A 14,412-nucleotide genomic window follows, 5' to 3' on the forward strand; every position below is an offset into this window, starting at 1 on the left:
CTCTCTGGCTCACTGATTTTTCAAAGTTCCAGGTGTGTTAAACCCCACTGATTGTAAGAACTCATGATGTTAAGTCCCTCTGGTTTTCAAAGCCAAATGTTATAGAAATTCATCTTCCCAGCACAGGTCCTCTGTGCCTGGGATGGGGTTTGCTCCTCTCCCCTCTGCACCCACAACATCCCTCCCTTAGGGTCCTGCAGGTTTTTGGCTCCCAACTGCATCTCTGCCCTTTCTACCCTCTCCAGTATGGCCTCTGTTCTACAGTTGGCTATGAAAAGTCTTTTCTGCCAATCTATAGGTCATTTTCTGGGTTATTTACACTGATGTGGGTATTATCTAGGGGTATCCATGGGATGAGGTAAGCCTAGGATTCTCCTCCTCTGCCATCCTCCCTGGAAGGGAGGACAGAATTCTCGATTTTCCCCTCAAAGCTATTTATACTGTCTTCCCCAGTTCAATAAATGGCATAACCATTCACCATGTTGCTTAAGCCATAAATCCAGAGGTCATCCTTAATTCCTGTCTTCCTCTGACCACTGTGTACAACACCTGGACAGATTCCATCTACTCAGCCTCTCAAATCCACCCACTCTCCATTTCCTCAGTCACCCTTCTCATCTAGGCTACCACCACTACTCTCTCCAGAACTATTGCAGTACATGTCCTAACAGTCTTCCTTCTTACTCATGCAACCGGAGTGATCCTAAAACACACATCAGATCATGGCACTTCTGCCCCATATACCTAAACCTAATTTCTCCCCATGCTTCTCTCTGATGCTCAGGCCTTTCTATTCCTAGAAGAGACCAAAACTCACTCCTACCTGAGGCCTTTGTGTCACCTGTTCCTTCCACCTATCACAGTATCCCCCATATTTCTGCAGAGCTGACCCCACTTGTTCAGATTTAAACTACATGAAGAGGCTTTTCCTGGACCATTCATTCTGAGATAGATACCTAGTCACACTCAAGTGTATACTTGCTTTGAATTCTGTGTAGCATTTATTGATGGGGATTTGTTTATTATCTATCCCCCCCCCCAAAAAAAAAACTAAGTTAAATGTCCAGGAGTTGTCCCAGTATTTTTGGAGTATCTTAGACTATTATATTGTTTTTCATATGGACTGGAAAATCTGTTCCTGGCAGGTGCCTCCATCTGACTTTGGTCTCCAAAAACTTCCAGACAAGCCAACTGGGTTGGGTGCCATGACGGCTTGTAAAATATACATTGAAAAGCCTTCACTGACAAATATGAAAATATATAGTGAATAATACTGATGTCCTTTAACTGCCTCAACATCCTATCCCTCTCAGCTGGTATCCATGTTCCATTTCCCTCAGGTCCAATTGTTTACTTTTGAGAAATATTCCATGAGTCCTAAGAATATGTGAAGTCCTGCCCACAGCCTTGTGGAGATAAAATCAATTCATATTGGAAGGTAGCCAAAGGGCATGGATTCCCACAGCCTTTTAGCAGGCTCCAAAGCTCACAGTGCAAGAGTGCAAGAGAAATGAGATCTTTCTAGGCTTTCTTGCCCAAGCACTCCTGAGCAGGTGGCCAGGGCCAGGGCAGATGTGGAAACACCAAAAGATGAGACAGCAGTGTGGTGAAAAACTTCCTCCAAGGCCCCTCCTGAGAGCTCACAGCTCAAGCATTACCCAGGAATGGCCTGTTTAACTTTGTATGCAAAGGGGCTAAAAATGGTTTTAACAGTAATTTTTATAGCTCAACTCAAGTCTGGTCCAAGGCTCAGCTTGACCTGGCCCTGCTCACCTTTTCACCCTCCCATCTCCACTCCGCAAACTAACTGCAAGTTCTCAACCAGCCACTTCTCTTTACCACAGAAGCTTTGCATATGCTATTCCCCCTCTCCCTGCCCCCTCACCAGACAAACTCTAGCTCTTCCTCCAGCTGTTTAGACTTTTTTTTAATATCAAGTATTTATGGTGTACCTACTATTATTTACTGGGTTGTCACGAGCTTTTCTAAGTTTGGGGGAAACAGTGAAGAGAATAAAATACTATACTGTGTGGAGAATGAAGGAATAAATATATATGTGGCATAAAGATTATAAAGGGTAGAGCAGAAGAGGAGAGCAGAAAAGTTAGGATGCTATTTTTGTATTGGGTGAGGAGGTGATGTTTGAGTTGTGATCTGAACGACATTAGGGTGTAAGGCATTCAGGTGTCTGGGAAAAGGCATTCCCACAGAGCAGATGATGTGAGCAGAGGCCCTGGGTATGATCTTGGCATGCAGGGAGTAGCAAAGTCCGTGTCAGAGAAGTCAGAGAAGCAAAGGTCAGGCTAGACCTCACCTTGAGGAATTTGGAAACTACAGTAGGCTTGAGAGCTGGAGAGTGACATAACCTGGTTTCACCTTCTCTAGGAAGTCCCCTGGCTCCCTAACCACAGAGCACCCTCCCTCCCTCCATCCCCTTTTTCAGTATTGAAGTACTTCTGTGTTTGCTCCCCATCTGTGTGCCTTCAAGAGCAAGGGCCAGGTCTCATTCACCCCCCACCCTTTGAATGCCTTGCATACAGTCCTTATGCAATAAACATGTATGAAAAGAACAAACACGATTCTCACATACCTGTTGGTTTGTGACAGGACTGCAGGCCTAGTGTTGGTTTCCAAGAAGTGTTAGGAAGCATGTTTGAACCCTGGTACAGGTACCGTATAACAGGCATCAGCCTTTCTGTTTTAAAGCAGATCGACCCATCTGAGCAAAAGACTCTGGCCAATCTGCCGTGGATTGTGGAGCCGGGACAAGAAGCCAAGAGAGGAATTAATACCAAGTATGAAACCACAATTTTCTGATACTCACCATCCTTCTGTCCTTGCGGTGCCTTGCACGCTGAGCAGTCCCGGAGCAGGCTTCCCTTCGCGCCTCAGTTTCCACCCAGCCCAGGAGGAAGACTGCTCTGTCTGTGTGGCCTTGTCATGGGTGAAAGGCCACTGGCCATTCCTGGGGACGTTCTTTCTGCACCAGTGACAGAAAGTGTGCAACCAAGACTTTCCAGCCGTAACCCCTGAGAGGCATGAGTTGAGATTTTTGGCTGACTCTCCCGACTCCCCTTCCTGCCACCACCCAAGGTATTTCTAATGACTCTGCCCCCAACACTGCTTTGCTGAATTTGGGGATAATACCTTTAAAAAAAAAAAAAAAAAAAAGGTACAGGGGATCTCTAATACTGCCTAAAAGTATAAAAATCTTGGATTTTTCAGTCAGCAGTTTCAAAGGTAGAATCAGAACAGAACTACCCCCATAAAACACCTGTAAAATCATATCACTGAGCATCATTTCATGCATAAGGACAAAAACCACCCCCATGATTGCCAGGAAATCCTGTTTCCCAATTTCTATATTTGTGGATTTTATATGTAATCAACCATGTCAGATAAAGAAAACATTTACATCTATGGATTGATTCAAAATTTAAGAATGATTCAAAACAGAGGAATTTATTATGCACAGAAAAATGTGTCTTGTATTAAATATTTTTATTAAAAGAATGTTTCATTAATGCACTGATAAGAAAACTAGGTTAGTTGTGAGGGATGTTTCTGATTTCATTTCTAAATAACTAAATTTTTACTGCTACCACCAAGAGGACTGGCTTGGGCGTGGCAAAGTGCTGATGACACTCCCCAGAGCAGGAGATTAGGGCAAACAGACTGGCATCCAACCGAAAGTGCTGATGCAGCCATAAGCTGCAAAGATTGTTTTTTTTAACCTTCACAGTGTTTTAAAGAAAACGTTAAAAAAAAAAAAATCTAGGGCTCCTGCTGTCAAGATTTCTGTCATGGAAACCTTGTTTGAGAAAGGTGTTAACAAAATTCTATTGCAAAAATTTTTTTCTAGGAAAAAAAAATACAAAAAAAAAAAGGAGAGATTCCAAAGTAATAAAACTCTTTTCTTGAAACAAATAAATGTTTGCTTACTATTTGATTAAATAAAATTTACTTACATTTCTTTAAGGTATTTTAATTTTTTTAATGTCTCTGTGGAGTATTTGTATGATACCATAATGTATATTTATGTAGAATCAAATTATATAAACAGTACCAATATCATTATAGAAAAAAATAACATTTTAACGTATATTGTTCTAACTGATCATATTGTGAATCATTTTGCAGTTCATTATAGCGATATTGATAAATTGTGGGATTGTCTTAATGTTTTTTTTTATTAACCAGTATTATTTCAAACCTGAAGATTATCAGTTATTCATCAGTTGGTGAGTTTTAAAGAAAGATAATTAAATTTTATTTCAAACTGACAAATGTATATGGATTTAGTTCAGTGTTGAAGAATTTTAATACAATATTAAATTACTTGACCTGAACAGTTCCTTGTATATATTTTGCCTATTCACTGTTGATATGTATGTAGTAAATGGAGAGTAAAATAACACTGAAATATGGTACCAAAAGGTAATTGTATAGAAGCAAAGTAAACAGTAGCTTTGCTAAGACAGAAACATATGTGTAAATATGCTTGGGCTTCCAGTTATAAATTTTGTAATTTTTGTCATTATTTATATCCTATTAAAAAAAAGCACACAAAATAAAACGGAAATTGTACAGCCACCGGTGCTTGGCATCGTTCTGTGAGCACCTTCCCACTTCCATTTAGGAAAAAAAGCAAAGGCCCAGCCTCTTCCAACAGCTATAGCTAAAGGGCTTTTTTAATTGGCAAAATTGAGAAAATTTACTCATTTCTAAGTTCAACCAGTCTGAGTAAGATACATTGGCCTTTAAAGCTTAAATTTCAGCCAGAAAATACCCAATGTCTTTAAATATTACAGTAGGCTACAAGGAGAAATTGCCAAAACAAATTTCTAAAAGGGCAAGGACCACCCAAATAGATCATTTGTGTGGGACAATACAGATAGCATGTTTGGGAAAACATCTACGCTTTTGTCTCAGGTTGGGCTGCTAAATGAAATATCAGACTGTGTGGCTTAAACAACAGATGTATTTCTCAGAGTTCTGGCGGCTGGAAAGTCCAAGATCAAGATGCTGGCAGAGAAGTTTCTCTCTGAGGGCCCTTCTCTTGGTTTGTAGGCATCTATCATCTTCCTGTGCGGTCTCACGACCCGTGTGTGTGTGTGTGCGTGTAAGTACACATGTGCACAGAGTGGGGGAGCAGCAAGCTCTCTGTTGTCTCTTCTTGTAAGGGCACTAATCCCCTTCTGAGGGCTCCACCATCAATACCCCATGTAACCTAATTATCTCCCAAAGGCCCACTTCCAAATACCATCACACTGGAGGATTAGGCTTCAACATATAAATTTTGGTAGGGGTTAAAACATTACATAACAACATCAATCCTTCCATTTTTCTAAAACACATGTGCCAGCTGCACATCAAATGATATAGGGCCATATTAGAGATACCGGAAAGATCAACATTTCACATTCTATATCCTATGACTTTCAGATCTCCCTGCACTCCTGGATCTAAGTCTGTTACTCTTTGAAACACACACCAAAACATATGGGGTGCTACCAGCCAGACATGCACAGACACATAGCTTTGAAAGCACTAAAACCAACCTGAGAGGGGATGACATTCACAGAGGCAGAAAGGGCAGGTTTCCTGAAGAAAGGTTTGGGCTGGGATTTTAGATGGTAATGCTTCAACTGGGCTAATGTGGCCCCTTTTTATCTTTGGTAACCACCAAGAGGTCAGAAGTCTTCTCTCTGTGGATCAAATGCTTATTTGTTATCAGTTATGGTCCCAGCATGAAGCAGATGGCACATTCCAATTGGGATATTTTAAGAGTTTAATAAATAGAATACTTACATAGGTGTTGGCAGCATGAAGGGAAACAGACGAGTGGAACAGTGTCCCTGGGCTGGTAATGGCCTGAGGGAGAATGGGAAAGGAGAAGACTGTATGGAGGGGGCTACCAGACAGGCTGAGGGATATGGCCAGTGGTAGTGGCCCTCAGAGAGGGAGCCAGGGATTAAAATAGCCTAATCTCACTCTCCACCCTGCATAACCTGAACCCACTGGAAGCCAGAACACAAGGAGCCCATTGATATGGCCTACACAACACAGGGAAGAGGAAGGAGAGATCTAAGGGGCAAATAGAAGAGAGCCAGCACATATAATGAAGGGATATGCAGCTGATTTCTTGAAGGGGGAGTCTGACACATTAGTAACTGCAGTATCCATGGGCAATCGTGATCCTTGAATGCTAGTACTATTCCAAAAAAGAACTTTAATTCAATTACTCATTTTTCTTACATTATATTCTATGATAAGTTTGGGTGAATGAACCCTATGAAGAGTATGCCTAGTTAACTCATTAATAAGTCATGGCAGTGGTTTTTCTCAAGACATACCAGATTTTCTGTTGGAATAGTTAGGAATATTATTGGGGTATATAATGTTTGGATATGATGGGCCAGTAAACAGGCTTAGACAATGAACACATGGCCAAATTCTCAAAAATAAAAATTCACACTTGGACCCCAAGTAACATTGCTCTTAAGCTACTTCTGCACAGAAAGGAAAATGTGATGAGTGGGCTAGCCTCCAGAGTTCATTCTCCCACAGAACCGGAATATAATGACCATGTTCAGAAGTCTATATGGAACAAAGCCTTTTTTTAGGACATTTTTTCAGTTCTTTTTTTATATAAGGTATTCACTGGGTATGTTTCCTATGAAAATCAAGCAATCCGACAGTAATAAACACATTTTCTTAAAATATAATTGGGGAACCAGCCTACATAGGCCAGCAGAGTCTACCTGCACCAAGGCTGCATCAATCTGCTCCCTACTCCATTCCTGTTTCCCCTACACCTAGCCCACCCCATTCCCATTTACTGCTGTCTATGAAAATGTACAAATGAACCCAGGCATCTGGCTGCCCCAGCAACAGAGTCCTGTGTCCCACAGAAACCAGCTCCAAAGAAGGCAGAGAATTTCCTGAGGCTCGTTGCCCAATCACCATCCTGCATACTGTGAAATTCCGTTAGTACCCATGAGCCAGGTCTTATTTTTGTAGGGGAATTAACCCCAAGAATTTGGTGCAGACCTAGGAATACCAGTTCCACTTAACTGTTTCCTCTCTTCATCCCAGGCCAATCTACTCACTGACAACTTCCTCTGTGTTCATCGTGGCTTCATTCTACTTAGAATTGTTAATGCAAAGATGGTCATTCCTGACCCAACACACTGCACATTGTGTATCATAAGGAACTGAAGCTACAAATTATTTATCATTGAAATAGTTTTTGTTTTACTCTCCAAAACCCCAGAGACCTGGGTTTGTAAAAGCTGCATAGGCATTTAACTTTCCAAGAGTAGTTAATGACCAAGGGTATAAAAACTTACATCAGACTGCAACAGAGACTCTGCGCTGTACAGCTCCATTAGGGTCCCTGCAACAGCTGAGGTTTTCTCAGGGGTTCAGACAACTGAAGAGCATGCATGTCACACAACAGTCCTCACAAGCACAGCAGAGCTAATGCGCATCTTCCAAGTCCTGCCATTTAGGAAACATCTAAGTTACATCTCAGAGGACAGTATGAGCAAGCTGAGATAGGGTTGTTCTTACTCATGACATGGTAATAAAAGCCGTTCAAGGAAATCCATATTCAATAATTTAATTGTCCTCTGGATGTCTCAGTGCCTCCTCAATGAAGCATCCCAACAGCTGCTCCGTGAGGAGCCTGCAGCTCTCCCTCTTACTGCCTCGCCTCAATAAGATATGTGAAAAGGGAAGCCAACACGCCTCCAAGTGAGAAGCAACATCAGCTGTTTTCTGACATTTGAAAAGCTGATTTCTCTCTACTTATCGAAAGTGCATGCTTAGTTTTCTGAGAGAAGAAAAAAAAAACAAAAACAAAAACCGCAATGTGCTAAGTGTTGAGTCAAGGGAGACTGAGAAGAAAGGCACAGGAAATTCAGGAATACCATTCGAGCAGGCCATTTCCGGGGTGTGTGTCTGGGTAGGGAGATGGAAAGTTGCTAACTCATATGGCTTCAGAGCCAAGCAGGTGTCATGAGTGAGGGAGGATGTGATGATCTACAGAGCAACTGTCTCATTTCAGGGGGCAGCTCCTACTTACTTTCAGCTGATTGTTGCCAGGCAGAAATAAAGACCCTGGGTCAACAGATTTTCTAAGAAATCAGTATTTATGCAAAATCACCAGATTTCCAAATGCTGGCAACAAACTCAGCATTTTAAAAAATAAGTGTGGGCCAAATAAAACTCATCTGTGGGCTGGGCGTGATCCATGCATCACTTCTTTGTGACTTTCTGAGATTCTACCAAGCTTCAACAGCCTCACAGCCAGCTAGATGTCCAGTACTTATCAGAGGAGGAACAGTGTGTCTGTGGCTAGAGTGAGGAGGTGGAGGAGGCAGAGATGCAGAGTCACTGACATTTGTTGGACTACTCTTATACACCAGGTTGGTTTATTATCAGGAACTGAATTTAGGAACTAGTAGCAAAGATCAGAAATAACAGTCTCTCAAACAGGAAAGGGTTGAATTTTTTTTCTCATGTAATATGAATTTCAGAAATCATACAGGGCTGGAATGGGAGGTCAACAAGCTCCTTCTACATTCCTATTCTGTCATCCTTAGCATATAACATCTGTAAGGTCACCTCATGATCACAAAGTGGCTGCTGGAGCACTACCCAGCACATCCACATTCCAGACAATAAAAAGAATAATGACCTAAGGTATCCTACCCCCCAACTGAGTAAGACAATCTTTTAGGAGCTTTCCTGGAAGCTTCAACCCACAACTCTTTGGCCACCCCTATATAGGCAGCTGGAAAATGTAGCTATTGATTTTAGCCAAGCACACTGCAGCCCCCAACAATAAAGGAGTTGTTAGTGAGGAAAAGAGATTGGACATTAGGATGGCCACCAACAGTGTCTGCCGTGATGGGAATAATCATGGCACTAGGTAAAAAATGAAACCAAGTACACACAGGTGAGACACCTGGATAGAAAAGCCATGACCAGAGGAGGAACTGATGGTAATAACCCTAAAAGAGTTGCTCTATAAATTAACCATCAAATCCAACCACAAAAGATCCCCACATCTGTGTTAATAGACATATCAAACATCTGTGCTGACCAGCAACACTCCTGAGGTTGTCACGGCAGAGCAGGTATGGGAGCACACTGTAGAAGCAGTCATCAAAGCTGGCAGCTGGACAGAAGAACTGGCAATGGCCTGGTCATCAAGGGCAACAGAGCAAAGGGTACTGGTTCTCAATCTCCACTGCACTCTGGAATCAACTGGGGAACTTTAAAATAATATGGATGCCTGGGTCCCATCTCCAGAGATTCTGAATTAACTGGCCTGGAATGAGGTCTGGGTTTAGGGAGGTTTTTAGATTTCTCAGATAATTTTGGTGCAACATGTGTAAGAAGGCTCACCCCTGGATGGATGAGGCCCTCCTGATCCCCTGAGAAGTTGGGCAGCACACCAGAGGCTCCTTGGGAAGAGGTCCTTGAGAAAATTAAAACATTTGCTGAAGGTCACACAGCTAGGATGTTACTATAGCCAGGATGTGAACTTGGATACACCTGACAGCCAAAGCCAGAGTTCTACCATACTTCCAAGCACCAAACCCAAGCAGCAAGCCCAAGGTCTCTTTTCTCCATTCTCATTTCCAATCCTCCACTACTCATGGGTGCAAACACATCCCAAAGAGAAGAAAGTTTCAGACAGCTCAAAAGAAAGACCTACCATGAGGTAGAAAAGGATGCCTGGAGAAAGCAAAGTCACAGGTTCCCCCTTCATAAATCATGGAAACATGGGCAACAAAGGAATAGAAGTTTATAACTGAAACAAAAGATGATAATGCTATTGAGGTCTGTATCAGATGCTTGACATACTTTTCAACCATCACAAAAAACTCTGCAATCAAGTATTGTGGTCCCTATTTGACAAATAATTAAACTGAGGCTCTGAGAGGCTCACCTTTTCAAATGGAGGGTAGAGGAGAAAAGGAAATGAAATCAGGTGGCAGAAGAAGGGCTGCCACTAATCTCAAATGAACCCCTAAGAGTTTCAAAGCAGAAATAAGCATCTCCAGGGAGCAGGCCATAAGGCTGTTACCTTCCATGTTCAATGCCTGAATCATATGAGAATTGAGACCAGGCTGGGTGGTAGCCAAGGGCTGGAAAACCCAAAACATCCCCCAACCTCTGCCATCCATTTGGATCCTACCAGAATGGACCCTGGTTCTTTTTTTTCAAGGAGCAATCCCTACAGACACAGAGATGGGCTAACCAGAATACCAAAAGTAGAAGCTCCTCAAGGGCAGGGACTACCTCTGACAGCTCAGGACTTAGAATCAGTCATGACATATGATGTGAATGAGTGCAATGAATCATGAATTAAAGTGCAGAACTGAAATGATGTTCCTGGATCCTCTCACCCAGGGGCTTTAATGAGGTGGCCAACTGCATGGACCAAACACCCCAGCTCCACCACTTCGCTGTGGGGTGCTGGCGACTTAACCTCTCTGCACCTGTTTCCACATCTAGACAAGAGATAATACCTTGCACCTCTGTTGTGAGGATTCAATTACATAATGTGTGGAATGTGCCCAGCATAGGATCTGGCACAGAAAAGAACAGTAAAAAAATAATAGCTCTTCCTTCCTTCCTCCTAAAAAGGATTTGTTAGGTATCAGAAAGTTATTTGACAGAGTGGGGCAAATAAACACAAGATGAAGGGTTTAGAATCACTGCTAATTAAAAATGAATCAGAGATGAAAAACACAGATCTCCAAAATCTTCCCCAGGGGCTGAAACCCAAGCCGTGACCCCTAGACTAGTGTTCATCTGCCATAAACCCAGGAGGATTCCACTTCCAATTGAAACTGACATTCAACTTATAGCCCAGTGGGTCTGGGTCTCTCTATAAAGAAAATCAGATTTGGACTGTGGCCTTGGCTTTGTCACAGATTAACTGCTTGGGGTGTAGTTCTTCCTCTCTAGGCTAGGACTGCAGAGTCTGCAAATCCACTCAAGTACTATGAAGACAGAATAAGGGCTGGGGAGGCAATGTAGATTTGAATGGATGGTGAAATGTGTGCTCCCGCTCCCCACAAGAGCCACCTTGTGCTAAGCCGGAGCTTAGCACATTCATTCAGCTACTGGGTGTTTTCCAGTTTGATCAGTTGCTCAGAACCACGCCACCCAAACTTGGGCCTGGCATGCTCTCTGTAGTTACTTACTCCAGCCCCTGGGTGATGGGAAATCACAGCAGCAGATTTTTCTTTTCGCTTCTCTGTGATAAGCAATATTCCCCGTTCTGAAGACCTAACCTCATAAATGAATTTACAATGAACACCAGCAGCTCATTTTCCTGAATCATAATTTAAATGAAAATTGCCCCAAGTTATGGTCTTCTTACATCACCTTAGAAGTAATACGCTGTTGATGCCAAATGATTTCAAAGACTTGGTCTCTGGTGAGTCCCACGTTTGATGCACATTTTTCTACTCCTTCCCTGTAGTTGTGAATATACACAACTACACTATAATTCTATGGTTAAACTCATAGCCTGATAGCAGCTGATATTCTAATTCAGGCATTTAATAACTGTATAGTATCTCCACAGTTTTAAGGGGAGGGGTTATGAGCAAGGAAATCCTCTGAAGGACAATCTTCAGAGACCAAGAATTATTTGAAAATCATTTCCTCCTTCTCTAAAGGTTGGTAAGTAAATTATAGTAACATAATGTTGAACAATAGATTGCCATACTTGCCAACTTAAACACTTCAGGAGCATGTTTATTCATTTCATATAATCTAGAAGCAATCTTTTTTATTCAAGTGAAGTTTTACTTTCCTCTAATGATGCTTCACAATAAAATGCCAAACTAAAGCAGAAAGATAAAGATAATGCTGATGACCTGCTACTTCTTAATTAGCCTCTTGATATCCTAGTGCAGAGGGAGAACACAGAATGTGCTACGGGCACTCAAGCATATATACAGGAATTTCAGTCATTCAACAAATATTTATTGAGACTCCCAACTGAAGCCAGGCTTATGTTAGACTGTGGTGTAAAAGACATAGACCTGGCTTCATGGAGCTTCCAATCTAATGAGGGACTCCAATAAGTAAATAATACAGAGTGCTAAAAGTCATGGCAGAGAAGAGGGCACTACGAAAGGACTGGGCAGACCTTCAGCAGAAGGGTTATCTCAAAGAATATATGAAGGATAAGAAGGAATCGGGGAAAAATTAGCCATGAGATGGCGAGTACAGAAGAGAGAACAGTGTATACAAAGACACAGAGGCAAGAGAACACACAACAGGTCCAGGGTTTTAAAGAGAAGTGACAAGATTAAGATGGCACTTTGGAAAGATTAAGCAGAGGGATATGACTGGGGGCAGAGACAGCAGCCAGCAAACTGCTGTCAGGCCAAAGATGACACACCTGAATTACACTAAGGAATGTTCACTGAGCACTTTCTTGGTCCAAGCGCTGAGGTAAGTACTTCATGAGCATTATCTTATTAAATCTTTACAACAACCATGAAAAGGAAGAACGGATACCGATTTTACAGATACAACAACTGCTGATATTTTCTTGTTTTCTTATTATCTGTTATTCCCAATCTCTCCTAACAATTAAAATGTATTTATGTATTGCTCCAGCTGCTACCTAAAATAGTGCTTGGCACACAGTAGATATGCAAGCCATATGGGAAAGACAAGCAGGTGGCTGAACAAACAAACCAATAAAGAAATTTTGCCCAAAATCACATTGAGTTAAGAGACCCACACCCCGGGGCGCCTGGGTGGCTCAGTGGGTTGAGCCTCTGCCTTCAGCTCGAGTCATGATCCCAAGGTCCTGGGATCGAGCCCCGCATCGGGCTCTCTGCTCGGCAGGGAGCCTGCTTCCTCCTCTCTCTCTGCCTGCCTTTCTGCCTACTTGTGATCTCTGTCTGTCAAATAAATAAATAAATAAATCTTAAAAAAAAAAAAAAAAAAGAGACCCACACCCACTGCATTCACTATAACTTACCACACCACGCTGCAATTCTTATTCTTTGTGGTCCTTCTGAGTCTCCTGTGCTGCTCCCTCGTCTCACCAACTTCACACTGCCCTGGACTCTGGCTTACGACTCCAATCTTGTCTATCAATACTTGTTTCACTGCTGATCTCATTTGATCCTATTGTTTTAAATACATTTGATTCACTAATGATTCTCAGATTTATATTGCCATCACAGATTTTTCCCATGAACTCCAGACCTTTTTATCCAACCACCTACTCAACATCCCTGCTTGATATCTAATGGCCATCTCAAACCTACTATGTCCAAAACCCTGCCTCATCTCAGTTAATGGCAACTCTAATCTCCTTCCAATAGTTCAAGCCAAAGAGCCAAAACCTTGGTGTCGTTCTTTTTTTTTTCCCCCAGGGTTCATTGTTTATGCACCACACCCAGTCCTCCATGCAATACGTGCTCTCCTTAATACCCACCACCAGGCTCACCCAACCCCCCACTGACCACCCCTCCAAAACCCTCAGTTTGTTTCTCAGAGTCCACAGTCTCTCATCGTTCATCTCCCCCTCCGATTTCCCCCAACTCACTTCTCCTCTCCAATTCCCAGTGTCTTCTGTGTTATTCCTTATGCTTCAAGATCAAAAGCTTCTGCACAACAAAGGAAACAGTCAACAAAAGAAAGAGGCAACCCACGGGATGGGAGAAGATATTCACAAATGACGCTATAGACAAAGGACTAGTATCCAAGATCTATAAAGAACTCCTCAAACTCAACACACACAAAACAGATAATCACGTCAAAAAATGGGCAGAAGACTTGGTATCATTCTTAACTTGTCTCCCTCACAACCTTTAACCAATCCACTGGTAAATCCTATTAACTCTTATCATTAAAATGTATACAGAATCCAACTGTCACACCCCCTACTATTGCCATCCTAGCCCCACTGCCTTCATTTTGCCCAAATTATTGCAAACGTTTCTCATTGGTACCCCATGCCTGTCCCCCCTTTCAAATGAATCTCAATTTCCCACTGCCAAAGGAACCAACTAAAGCTTAAGTCAGATCACTCCACTGCCCAAACTAATCCAGCAGCTCCCACCGCAGAGGAAAAGTCCTTACAGTTACCGAGGAGGCCCTCCACAGTGATGCACCTCTTGTTACTCTCCAGCCACAAACCAGCTTCCTTGCCAGCTCTGTAACAGAGCAGCCCATCCACTGACCTGTCTGCGCTCACTGCACTCTCGGCTTGGGAATCTCTCCAGATACCTGGATGACTCACTCCCTCACCTTTCAGGTGTGGACTCAAGTGCCACCTTCTCCGTGAGCACCTCCATCTAAAACTGTAAAGCTTCTCCCCTCCCCACTCAAACATACCAACTAATATGCTATAGA

General features: G+C 42.5%; 2 protein-coding genes across 14 annotated transcripts in view; one reads left to right on the forward strand and one right to left on the reverse strand.

Annotated features, from left to right (window-relative positions):
* LOC111141988 (ankyrin repeat and sterile alpha motif domain containing 1B) overlaps positions 1–3,862 on the forward strand; it is a 1,155,119-nt gene extending 1,151,257 nt beyond the window's left edge. For 8 of the 13 annotated variants that reach the window (XM_022494890.1, XM_022494892.1, XM_022494894.1 and 5 more), the window contains one exon: positions 2,707–3,862. In XM_022494890.1, coding sequence (XP_022350598.1) covers positions 2,707–2,817 — 111 coding nt within the window. In that variant the 3' untranslated portion in view covers positions 2,818–3,862. The remainder of the gene's footprint in view (positions 1–2,706) is intronic. The other 5 variants (XM_022494891.1, XM_022494893.1, XM_022494896.1 and 2 more) reach the window with 1 other exon arrangement.
* A 3,491-nt stretch (positions 3,863–7,353) lies between these two features.
* LOC111142091 (apoptotic peptidase activating factor 1) overlaps positions 7,354–14,412 on the reverse strand; it is a 92,910-nt gene continuing 85,851 nt past the window's right edge. Inside the window, exon 27 of the mRNA XM_022495043.1 lies at positions 7,354–7,503. Coding sequence (XP_022350751.1) covers positions 7,483–7,503 — 21 coding nt within the window. The 3' untranslated portion in view covers positions 7,354–7,482. The remainder of the gene's footprint in view (positions 7,504–14,412) is intronic.

This window comes from Enhydra lutris, unplaced genomic scaffold, assembly GCF_002288905.1.
Source record: "Enhydra lutris kenyoni isolate GAN:26980312 unplaced genomic scaffold, ASM228890v2 scaffoldscaffold7, whole genome shotgun sequence".
Taxonomy (NCBI): Eukaryota; Metazoa; Chordata; class Mammalia; order Carnivora; family Mustelidae; genus Enhydra; species Enhydra lutris.